The sequence below is a fragment of the Lissotriton helveticus genome, chromosome 1_1 (assembly GCF_964261635.1).
Source record: "Lissotriton helveticus chromosome 1_1, aLisHel1.1, whole genome shotgun sequence".
Lineage (NCBI taxonomy): Eukaryota > Metazoa > Chordata > Amphibia > Caudata > Salamandridae > Lissotriton > Lissotriton helveticus.
In genome coordinates, this window is record NC_136057.1 from 1,410,017,427 (window position 1) to 1,410,031,900 (window position 14,474).

Below are 14,474 nucleotides of genomic sequence, written 5' to 3' on the forward strand. Positions count from 1 at the left end.
CACTAGGATAGTGAACCTGTGCTGGAGCACCGAAATGCTCGAGTTACCTAGCCCAGGGGCTGCGGCTGCATAGGGTTCAAATGACGTCGGGAATCCTCGTTGTAGTCTATGGAGCCTGAAAGAAGATGTTGCTGGCAGGCGACCAGTGAAGATGTTCGGTGTGATCTAAGGCTGGATCAGTGAAGAAGACGACCTGAAAGCAGAGGGGACTCAGTTCTCAATCACTAGCCAGTGATTGTGTGGGCACCAGGATGGCACAGGATGAAGTCACCGCGATCAGGGGAGTGGGCGACGCTGGACTCTGCAGCCACACGGGCCAGGAGGCGTTGTCGGCGTCCAGGCTGGAGGTGCGAGCTGTCCCACGATGGTGTCTGCTGTCGGCGATGCTGGGTCCAGGATTGGAGCAACAAGCCTTGGCAAAGGCAAGCCCACGCGGTTGAATCAAAATGGCGTCTGGAGTGGACCAGGAGGGTCCAGGGCAATTCTTGTTGGACAAGAAGCAAGGGCCAGTCTAGGGGACCTAGACCAGCGGTGAAAACGTCGTGGTACGTCATCAGGAGGGCCACTAGCCGACGGGCAAGTGACCGGACAACGTGGTGAGCAACAAAGAAGCAGAAGGGCCCCACGCAGATCTCGTGGATGCTGGGGGGCTGGACTTCGGTGCTGGAGCTGCTCAGGGTTGGGGCTTCTCAAACCCCAGTGCACCCACTCGAGAATCCCTCGGCGGTCGTGCTGGTTAAGCGTCGTGCAGGTCTTGAAGATAGCCGGTCCCACGGGTCTCGTCGCACCCACGAATCTCAGCTGGGCTGATGATGCAGGTAGAGGTCAGAGATGGCAGGGAATCCGGGTCTCGTCGAGCTGGGCAGTCTTGATCTGGAGGATGGACGTGCAGCAAACAGCAAGCGCTTAGATGGTGCCTGCTGGTGCAGGGTGGCTACTCCTTAGCCACAAGGGAGAGTCTTCAGAGAATGACAAGAGTTCCTTTCGTGGAAAGTAGTTCAAGTTTCAAGATTATCCAATTTGGGAAGGGTGCCCGCTCCTACCTTTATTCTAAGAAAAGGGGCTGGCACGCGACTAGGTCCTGCCCATGGGTGGGACCAGGAGGGGGGTGGTTACACCCCTCTCCTTTGTCCGGTTTCTCCCCAGCTCAGGGGCTGGTGTGCCCCTAGAACTGGTTTGAGCCGGCATATGCACAGTGAGCACCGGGGTGCCACTTGCAGTCACCTTCCTCTCAGCCCTGCCTACCTGGGATACACAAAATCCTGTCTGGGATGGTGCTTGCACCGCCCCTGACAGGAAACCCTTTGTCCAGGCCTCCCTCACTGGAAGGACTCCCAGCAGCAGGAGGTCAGATTTGTGTCTGTGGTGGCAGCATCCATTTTGTGATGCTGAGGCTTGAGTTAACTTTAACTGGGGTTTACAGTTACATACATGTCGTGTGCCCCTCAAGAAGGGTGGAATGCTAACCCCGTCGCCAGAATTGGCGAGGGGTTAGTATTCCAATTCGTATGACACCTTACTCGACATGTTTTGATAATGCTATGCCAAAGTTAGCATTTGACCGCGAGGTTCATAATGCACGTAAGAGTATATGGTATAGCGTTATCATGGAACAGCTATTAGGACTTGGTTCCGCAAGCTGCAAACGGGCTCAGCTCATGCCAGAGCACCATCTCACACAATTCAAAGCACTCTGCCTTCAGGATTGATAAGGCCTTCCATAGGAGTGACTGATAGGAATATATGTGTCCATTTTAGGTTTAGATATAGGGAACTATATCTAAAGCAAAGGGTGATTACACCACCTTGCCCCAGCTGTCGTGCAGCCAGTTGTGTCTGTTTTGGATGGCCAGCCAGGGGTGACACAATACATGCTGCAGCCCCTGGTAGGCCCTGGGTACACCTATGCCCTGGATACCTAAGGTATACTGTACAGGGACTGATAAGGTGGCCTAGTACCAATTGGTAAATGCACCTAGGGTACATGTTTGTAATTTTAGAGAGAGAACAGCTAGGCTGTGGGTCTGATTAGCAGGCCCACAGCCAGGGAAAGTCGTAAACCAGTGAAGCAAAAAGCAAAAATCTGGGGTGGCTATGGGATTGCAGACCCCACTCTCCTACAGTGAGGACACCTACACCACAGTTGAAGTGTGTTGCCTGCATTTATATGGCTGGAGAATTGAGATCCAGACACTGAAGTGAGGAGGGTGGTGACAAGGCTTTAGAAATTCACCGGAGACTTCGTTAGCACGGGGCTGCTGATCACATTTCAGTTTTCTTCTAAAAGTCTGGCGAGGGCGATTGTATCTCGCGAAGCATTGAAACCAGGTGCTGTTGAATTTCCAGCTCAGACTGAAAAGGGAAGGAGAAAAGAGCCTGGGTCAGATACAAGGAACAGTGTTGTACAGGACCTTTATCTCAAAAGGCCAGTCTGGGTTGCAAAGGTATTAACATGATAACACACAGAACAGAAGCACCTGGTATGGCGAAGGAGGCTTCTGGGAATAATGAATATGAAGCACAAATGTAGCTGCTTTTGTATGGATTTTCACATAAAATGCATAAAGCAGTGCTAACCCTTCCATTGCTATCTAGGTACCGGGAATGTGTACAATGTCTTGGTTTTCTTGTTCCTTGCCTATCACCAGAATATGTGAGGAGAGAATGTGGCATAGTGGCCAGAGCTGCTGACTTTGGTGCTGGGGAACTTGGTTTGAATCTCTGCGTCGGGTCACCATCCTGTTATTCTGGGCATATCACTTACTCTCCCCGTACCTACCAAAAATGAATGTGTCCTTGTCTAATGCAACTGGTGCTCAGGTAAAACGCTCCAATACCTTTGGGTCGAGTTTGCGCTATATAACACTGCAAAAAAGAAAAGAAAAAAAGGTGTGAGCTCTGGTTGAGATATGTATATATCACTACATGGAAACAAAGATGCTAAAACATTGTTTGCACTTTTAATATCTGACACTAATAAATGGGTCATTTTGTCAATGTGCAGTTTGTAACAACCCCATGACTTTGTTTTTCTCTTAGTACAATTTGGCAATGTGCTCTGCCTGGGCCTGCAAGGTGACTGCCAAGGTTCCAGTGTTTAGGAATACATCCGCTAGTTGTAATTGTAATTGCATTTATATAACGGTTACTACCCCTGACGAGGCGTCAAAGCGCTTTTTCGGCGGGTAGCACTCTACTCCGGGACCCATAGAGGATTAGTGTTGAATTAGTGTAGTGAAACATGCAAGTACATTTAAAGTGGTGGATAGGTTAGTCAGTTTTTTGGAATGATAGCAGAAGGATAGAGGAGGAAAAAAAGGTTTGTATTTATATAGCGCTTGTTACCCCTGATGGAGTGTTGAAACATGCTATTCAGGAAGCCCATAAAGGATTAGTGGTGAATTAATATGGTGAAATATGAAAGTAATTTCAGTGGTGGATATTAGTCAGTTATTTGGAGTGAGAAGGATAGCGGAGGAATAAAAGGGGAAGAAAGATTTGCAATCATATAGCACTTGTTACCCCTGATGGGTATTGAAGCGCTTTTCTGGCAAGTAGCAAGCCACTCCGGAACTCATAAAGGATTAGTGTTGAAAATGAGTATAGTAAAATATGAAGAAATTTGAGTAGGGTATGTTATTCAGTTATTTGGGTAGAGAAGGGTAGGTGGAGGGATAGTGAAGGGAAAGAGGTTTGTATTTATATAGCGCTTGCTACCTCTAATGGGGTTTTGAAGCGCAAGTAGCACGCTACTCTGGAACCCATCAGGATTAGTGCTGAATTAGTGTGGATAAACATGAGAGTAATTTTAGTGGTGGATATGTTAGTCAGTTATTTGGATTGAGAAGGGTTGGGGAGGGGTAGAAAAGAGGGAAGAGTTTAGAAAGATTTGTTTTGGAGGATCGGTATAGTAAACAAGGTGTAAGATGATGCAAGGAGGGGTAGAGTAGGAGAGAGTTTCGAAAGGGTTATTTTGGAGATCATAGTAGTGGTATGGGGTTGGGGGTTTTATGGAGAGTGTGGATGTAGAGGATATATAATGAGCGAAGTATAAGCTGAGAAATAGGGAAGTGCATTGCAAATGCTAAATTAGAAGAAAGTGATAAATATATAGATCCATAAGTACATTGAAAGTATATAGATGCATAATGGAGGTATGTATATTGGGCAGCATTTCTGGCCCTGCCCAGTCTCGAACAGGCTCAAACGGGCAACTGCCCTTCTCCTCTCCGCCCGGGGTGAGACGCCCTAAGCCTGGCCTTTTATAGCCCTAGTAATCTGGTGACCCCGTCAGCCAATGGGAACCCTAGTCCTAACACTATCCAATCACAAGCCCTAAAAATCTAGCACCAATAGGAGACCAGGACCTTACAGTCAATCTTGCCACAGTCCAAGCACTCAATCAGTTCAAAAACCCTATTCTCTACGTGCAATAGAGGCCCTAGCCCTACCAGTAGTCCCACCCCAAGTCCAAGCAACCAATGGCACAGGAAGACCTTGTCCCTACTTCCAATAGAAAGCCTAACCCTACTCTTAGTCCCACAACCAGTCCAGCAACCAATCACACCAGAAGCCCTAATCGCTACTTCCAATTACAAGTCTAACCCTAGCCCTAGTCCCACCCTAGTCCCAACAACCAATAACACAGGAAACCCTAGTCCCTACTTCCAATAGAAATCCTAACCCTAGCCCTAGTCCCAACCCTACATTGATTGAATCACAGACCCAGAAACCAATCAGAACACTCAAATACCCAACCAATGAGGACACTAACCCTAATCCAATAGAAACATCAGATACAACCACCAATCAGTGTACATATGTACCAAACAATATCAGACCATATAAGGTCCCAGCTACCTCAGACAAGGTTTGCTGGCCAGGGAGTTGGAAGCTGCTTTTCCTGTTCAGAATCTCCTAGGAGACAAACAGGCTCAATCCACACTTTGGACTTCTGCAGGTAAAGGCCTCACTAACGTGAAATCTAACAATACTGATTGATTAAAACTTTACTCCCTCTTCTGGCCAAAAAACCAGTGATGACCACTTAATGGTGGTCATCACTGGTTTTAAACTGTAACCCTTCCACAGCGGCTGTAGTACCTTTCATAAAGGCTACTAAATGTGCATAGATAAAGAGATTCCCACACGTCTCAATTTTGTCAATCTACCTTTCGTAATTGTTTCTAAGTGCATTTTGGGTTTGTGGTCCGAACATGTGACTGCGTATTTGTTCTACAGAAGCCCGATACCTTCTTTGCTGATCTGGGCAGATAATCTCGCTAGTCTTAATGTTTTTGGTAGATTGTTTTTCCTTGGGTTCTTACATCTAGGCTCCTACAAATAATCTCCCTGGTTGTGGGCATTTATGTCTAAATTCATAAATGTATTGGCCACTCCTTCCTCATCAGCTTCCCACACCCTAAATTATCTGTGTGAATTTTGCCACTGACTGGGTGCTTCAAACCTTGTGTGATACAAGTAAATTTGTGTAAATGTTAATCAGTCTGTCCATTTTCGAAAACATTCCCTGTGTTTCGCTGAAGTTGCCCACATTGTTTTTGCCTAAGAGATGTTCCTTGAAGCTGGCATATGTGTGTGTGTGTTAGTATTCCCATGAGGCTTGTGTAATTCTTTGTGGTGTGTTGAGTTGGATGGCTGCAGTGCTTGCTACTAAGAGTGACTTTCTCTGGGTGCAAGTCTTGGTTTCACCTCATTTTGTCTTTTTACATCCTGCACCTCATCCTGGTTAACATCTCGTTTCTCCGCCATCTTTCTTCTCTTCTTCCATCTCCCATGTCACTTTTTGCAGGCCACCGAGCGGAGTCCGAACCGTATTTCGGCCTGTATCGAGAGCTCATCGTTCATGGCATCCGGCCAGATGAGGGCAACGTTCAAGAAGGTAGCCAGAATTTAGGGTCTGTGATAGTCTGCTTCACGCACACACATGCAGTAGGTTTTGTCACAGTGAACATAAGCAGTCAGTGCTGGTTGGTAGGGTTTAATGAGTGCTTCAGTAAAGAGAAGGTCTCTCCAAAACCTCTGCACTCTTGTATAAAAGCTTTGCTTTATTGTACATGGGAGGTCGCATTGCTCCGATACATATACACTAGTTGTTCTGAGACACAAGTAAATTACAACACAAAGTCACAGTGTTTCTAGAGACAGACACACATATGTCTGAGATCACTAAAATCTCAGTTTTGTCAATTTATTTACATTTTAAAAACTAGTCCAATTCATAGCATTTTTGTGTGCATGTGTTAAATTGCACTCCGTGCATTATTCTGTGCAGTTATCATTACATGCCCAATAACTGGAAACTGACACACTGCTTCTTTCCAGAGAAAAGGGCAACATTAGCGGGAAGTGCCCGTAAGCTACGTATACTTTCAATGCAGTGCTTGACTCATTTCTCTGAGCTCTGGACAGGGACCCATAGAGTAGGCTAGAGTCTGCCAAAAGGGACACGGGGAAGCAGGCGTACACAAAGACCCAAAAGAAGGATCCAAAGGTAAGGAATGACCAAACAGAAGGAGACGGGACACCTGGACACCTACACGGATATGACTGCATGCCTTTTCACACAACAAAAAAGTGCAACACAGCTCTTAATCCGAGCAGTAGTCTTCATGTCCCCCATCATCTCATCTGTCTCCTCAACGTCACCTCCATTCTCTTGTGTTCTTGTGCACACCATTCAAACGGGCCTTGCAGAAGTCTGGATGAAGGTGCTGGGAAGGGGGCCAGTAGGGGTCAGAAATTCCACTGCAAAGTAAATTACATAAAACCACAGTCTTCCCATAAAAAGTAAAAAGACTTGTCTAAAATGTGCAGTGGGTCAGTTTTTAAAACACATTTACAGTTTGTGCATGTTAACATTTTTAATTGTGATCTGGTTTTCAATATGCTGGAAAAGGCCCTCTTTTTACAAGGCTCTTTGGCTACTGGGTCCCTGGGCTTTGGGGAAGGGGTGGTCACTGTTGTACATAGTGTGGTGCCAGTCTAACCACATGCTTTGGAAGAGGCCTGGTTTGGTGTTTTGGGGCATATAATCAATGGCGTTATATTCTTGGCTGTGTATGCGGATGGGTAGTCTATATATTGGTTGTCTCTATAATTAAATACCTGGAGAGGAGGCTGGATTCTGGTGGGACACCAGTTTTATATGTCTCGCACTCATGTTGCAGTAGGTCTGTATACTTGATGGCTGAAGGGGGAGGGGGTGCTAATCCTCAGCATTAACCAAGTCAATTTTCCTTCACTCATGCAGCTTCTTCATGAGGACCTGGCTCTGCAGTGGGTGGTGAGCAATAGTGTTGTGCGTGAGACGGCTCTGCACCAAGCGTGGTTCTTCTTCCAGCTGATGGTAGGTATCTGCCGTATGCCAGTTAATTCCAGCTGCTAGTCCGCCTTCCATTTGACAAAGCCTTTTTGCTTCCTGTTAGGCCAGGCTGACTGTTGGGCCAGTTGCTGCCTCTGAGGCACTGGCTTGTCTCCTCTCCTAAGGGTTCAGCCATTGGGCTCCTATTGCATCCCCAGTGTAGCGTACACTTCTTTCTTAGCCAGACTCCTGCCTTTGAATGGCCCCAATCTTACGGAAGTGTGCATCTTGCTAACCTGTCCATGCTTTCCTGCCCACAGGTGAAGAGCATGGCGCACCACCTCTACCTTTCTGACAAGCTGGAGACACCACGATCTGGCCGATTCCCTGACCGTTTCGTGGATGACATCTCTGCCCTTGTGTGCACAATCAGTGCCGACATCGCTGGGCGACATCAGAAGGTGAGCAGACAGCCCCAGCTTGTTAGTGTGTCTCGTGCATTCAGTCTTCTTCTGTTTTCCATCCTCTCTTTTGTGCTTTCTCTTTCTGTCTGCTTATCAGCCCACTATTTAAATCTTCATTTCACTGATTCCTTGCCTCCTTCTTTGCGTTCCCACTCGCCTTGTCTCTCCTCTGTGCTGGTGTTCTTTTTCCCCTCCCCTTATTATTGGTCGGGCTACTGCTTCCTCTTTTTCCTTGCCATCTCTTTCCACCTTCTCTTATTCTGTCACTGCTTCTTTCATTATGATCCTTGCCTGTATATGATCTTTCTTCTTACTTTCCCCCTTGTCCCTTTCTTTCTGTTCTGCTAGCTCTCATTTTTCCTCTCCTTCATTTTTTCTAGCTTGTCTACCTCTTCCCTCTCTTTTCACCCTCTCTCATTCTCCATGTCTTTCACTCTGTCACGCTCTATCTATTCTAACTCTGAGTCTTTATGCCTGTATATGTCAATCCCTGGTTCAAAGCAATATAAGAAAATGCAAAACTAGGCATGGGAGTGTGCTTAAATTGGGCCTCACCTTCTTCATCTTAGTCATTTCTGCCCACACAGTAGTGAGAACATATATATGCTCTTTCTATTGTACTGTGCCTTTTCAACCTTTAACTTTGATTGGCACATCCGCAAGATTTTGGAGACAATATGCGGTGGTGTCTGAAAATGAACTGTAGGCTGGAAATGACAAGGCACATTACTGTAATCCTTCACCCCATCTGGTCCTACTACCTAATAGCTGCCCCACAATGTATTATTCTGTAATGGAAACCAGTGCATCACTGCCTGCCCTGCCATTAATGCATTGCATTGATGTGATCCCAGGTAGCCTCCTCTGTGATGTTGTGCTCCTCTGTAGAGTGTAATCAGTTTGATAAATTAGGTTTTTGGGGGCTCTTCTGTGTCTATTCCCTGCCTCTTACATCATCCCATACATTCACTGTTGACATGTCTGCAATATGGACGCCTCCTTTAGGCTGCCTCCAGGTGGTTGACAGACCAAATGTAAACACATAAGAAGTGTTAGAAGGTGGCCATGTTTAGTATAGAAATGAAAGTACCGCAGGGAACAGTCCCCATCTCACACTGTCACTCTACGGGTATCTGTCCATCTTTGTGAACCAGGTGTGAGGCAGCCAGAATACTCTTGGACTCAGAATCGCTCCTAGCAGGTGGACCTTTTCCAAGGCGAGGGTTGGCTGATAAGACTCCAACTCCACTCACAGCAAGTTTGTTTCGCAGTTTGCTCCATGAGCTACTCAATGTGCACCTGTCTGAAGAGCCCATCACCTCCTTGCACTCCTGTGCACTGTGGATCTGCTTCCCTCTCTGTGTTGTGCTAACACCACAGTGCAGAGCTTGTACTGCCGCTTGCCTGATCTATCCCTCTTTTCAGGGAAGAGGTGTGGCCCCGCGGCTAGGGCGACTGACTCCGGAATCTGAGGATCACGGTTCGATCCCCGGCACCGGCGGCAGATTAGCCCAGCACCATGTGACTCTGGGCAATAGCTTGCTTAATCTTCCCGACGGCCCCCAGCGCCTTGAGACCCTTACGGGTGGTTGTGCGCTTTACAAATGTGGATTATTATTATTATTATTATTTTTCTGTGTGTATAGGAAGTCTATGCTGCTGCTACTTGTGTTCCACTTGCTCTATGGTTGTGAAGAAAGTTTGCTCTGCTGATGGCTGTGATGACTCTTCTTGAACATTGTGAGAAAGTGGCTCTATATATACTGGACTAGAATGAAGTACTGTGTGTATAGAGTCCACCAACCCCAGAGGTATAGCAGAGGTTAAAGTCAGAACTGACCTTACTCTCCAAAGTGGTAGCTTGGTCGAGCAGTAAGGCAGTACCAGAGGACAGTGTAAAGCATTTGTTGTACACACTCAGTCAGCAAAAGGTTTCACACACTCAAGGACTGAACTCCAGGCCAATTGTTTTTATATCCACAGATATAGTTGTTTTATTTTTAGGACCAACAGTTATAAAAATATACTTTTCTCGTTATGAGTGCTCTCATGTAATTACTTTGCAAAGGAGCAATAAAGTTTGTGCACACAATTAATACAGTATTGACAGTAAGCAACACAATCCTAAAACACACGATAGCATTGAGCTCAATGAGTTTTCCACATGTAAATACAGTTGATTACTATATAGATTACTTTAGTAGTCCCAGGACCAGATCCTAGATTCAGTCCTGGGGTCTAAGCTGAAACCAGATTAGCAAAAACGTTTTAGTTACTGTAGTGAATTTTCATGCATATATAGCGGTTTTAAAAGTTCACACTTAGAAACTTTTCAATGTAAATCTGACAATGTTATTCAATGGGAGAAAATTCAGGTTGCAGGTAAAGTACGATTGCGTTACTTTTGTAATCCAGCACTGGTCTCCTGTGGCCAGCACTGGGGTCTTAACTTAAAACAAGTAGGTAATTGCGTTTCAGTATCTCGCATGATTTTTAAAGAATATTTCAAGTTTTCAAAAGTAGACACTTCGAAGAAATTTCATAGAAAAGCAGACAATAGGTTCCTATGGAGAAAATACAGATTACTAGTAAATCCGGTACGGATTACTTTTGCGGTTCAGTATTGGGCTGAAAGGTACAGTACTGACTTCTCCCCTGATCACAGGGGAGTATTTCGGAATTCGGCTGATTTTATATGAATATTTTCAGTTTTCAAAACTTCACACTTGGAAGAAATTTCATAGAAAAACGGTCAATGGTTTCCTATGGCAGAAATTTAGATTACTAGCAGACACGGTTGTGATTACTTTTGTGGTTCAGTACTGGGCTACAAGGTACAGTACTGGCTTCACTCCTGATTACAGAGGAGTACTTCAGATTTCGATATTCGGCTGATTTTAGGTGAATATTTTAACATTTCAAAACTTCACACTTAGAAGATTTTTCGAGTCAAACCAGTCAATGTTATCCAATGGCAGGAAAGTGAGTCGTCGGTTTTCAGGTGAATACTCGACTGGTGTAGTTAAGGTTCTGGGCTTAGACTCAGGGGTCCCCCAGGGTCAGGTAGGTACAGTTAGTACACCCTCAGCGGCACAGGGGCGGCTGGGTGCAGAGGTAGTTGGGCCCAATGTTATCCAATGAGGGGGGGGCCTTCGGTTGGTGGCTGCTGGCTAGCAGGCCACGCGGCTGTGGGAGCTGGGCTCCTGGTCACTTGCTCAGGGCAAATGGGGCAGTAGAATAAGGGTACAGGTTGCACTGCCAGGGGCACTCGTGCGGCTGGGTGCAGGGTGCTTTTCAGCTGTCGGGCGCTCAATGTTATCCAATGAGGATCTTGAAAAGGGAACAAAGACTGCAGGCTCGGGCACGGTGGATTTTCAGGAGCGACCGACACTTCAAGGGGTAAGTTGGGATCTTGGAGGATAGGTAGGCACCCAGGAGTTGGGCATAGGGGGCTGTGGGGCGCCGGGTGCAGGGGTGTCTTTTGAGGTCGGGAAATCTTACCCCCTGCTGGTCACGGTCGGATCGGTCCTTTGTCCTGAGGCTGCAGGCGTCGTCGGGGTCGCGAGGAGGGTCCTTAGGCACTGGATTCAGAGTCAGAATCGCCGGGGGGATGTCTTCAGGGTCTTGGTTCACTTCAACACAGGCCAGGCTTGACGGGTGCAGAGTGTGCAGGGTTTGTGGTTCCGGGCTGATGCCAGGGCTTGTTACTTACTTTGAGCAGTACCACTGCTCGTGGGAGACCCAGGTAGTCAGAGTCATAAGGCAGTCAGGTCCTCCGGGATTTTTGAGGTTGCTGGCCACTGGAGATGCCAGGGTTTAGCAGGAGCTGGTTCGAGGGTCGACAGGCCGGTAGGGCTGGGGCCAAATCAGTTGGTGTCTTCCTCTTCTTAGCAGCTGCACTGCAGGTCTTCTTGTTCTTCTTTCTTGTCTCGGTATCTGGATCTGAGGAAGGAAGGTTCAGGGAGCCCCTAAATACTAAATTCTGATAGATACATCTGCCGTGTGGATTCCTCACCTTGTGAATATCCCCCTTGCGTCAGCAGCATTCGGAATTTTTTTCTTCGTAGCACGTCGGCGTGGACGACGTCACAGGAGCACGGCATCGCGTGCGACTCCGTCTGACGTCACCGACTCCTTATTAGACCCACGTCGGCGTGATGACGTCAGTTCCCTTTGTTCCGCGTCGTCGACGCTAACGGTTTCTGGGATCTTCTGCGACACATAGTAACTTTTTTGTGTTACTGTTTCTATATTGAGTAATTCTTCTTCGTCGAGAATGTCGTCGAGGAAGACAGGATTCAAACAGTGCGGGTCTTGTGCTCGTATGATGTCTATTACCGATCCGCATAACGATTGTTTATGGTGTCTTGGATCGGACCACGATGTTAAAAACTGTCGTTCCTGCTTCAAGATGAATTCTAAGGCGTTACGAGAACGTGAAGCTAAACTTCTTCTTGCGAAGGTAAAGGGAAGAGAGACTGGGAGATCTTCGAGGTCGACGTCCAGACGCTCGAAGTCGAGACAGAAGTCGCGTTCGAAGTCGAGGTCGGCTTCGAGGTCGAGGTCCAGGGCGAGGTCGAGATCCAGAGAGAGGTCGAGGTCTGGATCCAAGTCGGCTTCGGGTCATGCTTCGAGCTCCTCGAAGAAGAAGCACAAGAGGAGAAAACATAGCTCAAGACATCATTCTGGGAAAGAGTCTTCGGATTCGAAGAAGAAGTCTCGTAAGCGTCATAAGGACTTCATATATCCTTCTCCTTTGCAGTCTCTTGGAGGTTCCCCGATTCCGGAACAAGAACCGGATCCGGAGTCACACCATTCTTCGGAGCATGAAGAAGAAGAGGAAGTTCCTCGAGCTCCGACTCCGGTAGTAGTCCCTGTAAATCAAGAGGGTCAGAATGAACCGATGTCGGAGCAACCTCCTTCAGAACAACCAGTAGGTTCGTACCCTCCTTTTCCTGGTCCTAGACAGGACCCCTCGCATTTCCTTAATGCGATGTTTGGAGTTTATTCGAGAGCAATGTACCCCACTGGTGCTCCGGCTGGTCCCATGGGTCCATTATCTTACAACTTGGGCATTCCTCAAACTTACGCCCCAACTCCTTTTATGCCGTTTATGCCGGCGCCTTATACACCTTGGTACGGCTCCACCGAGGTAATCGACTCCGCATACGACTTCGCCGGCTCCGGATCGACCTCGTGATTTGGATCGAGGTGCCACGCCAGTCCGTGAGTCTCGTCCTCCAGCTGCCCCGGCTCCTCGTTCAACGCCGGATCCGGCTCCGTCGGAGTCGTTACCGGATCCATCGACTTCGGTTCGTATGGAATGGTCGAGACGCAGAGCTCAACGTCTCTTGGAGGAAAAGAGGTATGAAGATTCTGATGTAGAGGAGGGTGAACTTCTAGATCAAGGGGACTGTTTTGAAGACCCACATAGTGCTAGTGGTCTGGAACTCTCTCCTGAGTGGGGTTTACCATCAGTTTCTGATGCACCATCTAAGGACGTGGCACCCTACCATGTTGTTATTAGGAAGGCTGCAGATCTACTCAATCTGACCTTACCTACTGTTGAGTACAAACCTAACATCCTCACAGAGGTTTTACACACTCCATCTATTATAGAGCCTACACTTCCATTTACTGAGGCTTTAACTGAACCAATAATGGAGGTCTGGAAGAGACCGTTGACTGCTCCTGTGGTTTCCAGGTCTGTAGCAAGACGCTACAGGGTGGCACCTGGTGACCCCGAGTTTCTCTCTTCACATCCTTCACCGGAAAGTCTGGTAGTACAGGCCGCTTGTTCCAACAGGTCTGCAGGTTCTTTTCCTCAGGTGCCAGCAGATAAGGACTCTAAAAAGTTGGATCAATCTGCGTAGAAGATTTTCTCCTCAGGTAGCATGGCTCTAAAATCTACTAATGCTACTTGCCTTTTGGGGAGATATGTTCATGCATTGATGGACTCTGTGAAACAATTGTCATCTAAGCTTCCAGAGGATGATAGAAAGAACTTTAATGAATTGGTCTCCGATACTCAAGTTGCAGCCCGCTTGGTAATTCAGAGTGGCATGGACACAGCGGACTCTGTTGCCAGGATTATGGGCTCTACTGTTACCACCAGAAGGGCAGCATGGCTGAAATCCTCCGATTTCTCTACAGATGTACAATCCACGTTGATGGACTTGCCTTTTGACGGGACAGGCCTCTTTGGGAAGAAGGCGGATGTGGCTTTGGAAAGATTCAAAGATAGCCGGGCTACTGCAAGATCTTTGGGTCTCCAGACAAGAGGTTCTACCACTAAGAAGTTTAGAGGGTTTGGTAGATCCTCCTTTCATCCCTTCAGACAAGGCCAGCAACAACAGCAGCAGCAGCAAAACCCTCTGTACAAATCTTATAGAGGTAGACAGAAGAGTCGTGGACGTGGTCGTCAAGTCTCCTCTTCCTACTACTCTACTAAATACCCATTTTTTCCAGGACAAAATCATTAACATTAAACGGAATATTACCAGTTCTCTCAGTTCAAGTCCACTAAATGACACATTCTTTAATCCTCATACTCTGGACACCATCTCTCCCATTGAGCTTAAAACTTTTTCGGAACTCCTGGTCCGTGTGAAATCGGGATCTCCTGATGATATATGCCCCCCCCACATTTTTAAAGAGATAGGACTCGCTATTCCCCAGAGCGTTCT

General features: G+C 47.1%; 1 protein-coding gene across 8 annotated transcripts in view; it reads left to right on the forward strand.

The window, feature by feature from the left end:
• DOCK6 (dedicator of cytokinesis 6) overlaps positions 1–14,474 on the forward strand; it is a 439,831-nt gene that overhangs the window by 207,014 nt on the left and 218,343 nt on the right. For 6 of the 8 annotated variants that reach the window (XM_078684817.1, XM_078684827.1, XM_078684835.1 and 3 more), the window contains 3 exons: positions 5,813–5,902; positions 7,274–7,369; positions 7,645–7,785. In XM_078684817.1, the coding sequence (XP_078540943.1) occupies positions 5,813–5,902; positions 7,274–7,369; positions 7,645–7,785 (327 nt within the window). The remainder of the gene's footprint in view (positions 1–5,812; positions 5,903–7,273; positions 7,370–7,644; positions 7,786–14,474) is intronic. The other 2 variants (XM_078684844.1, XM_078684879.1) reach the window with 1 other exon arrangement.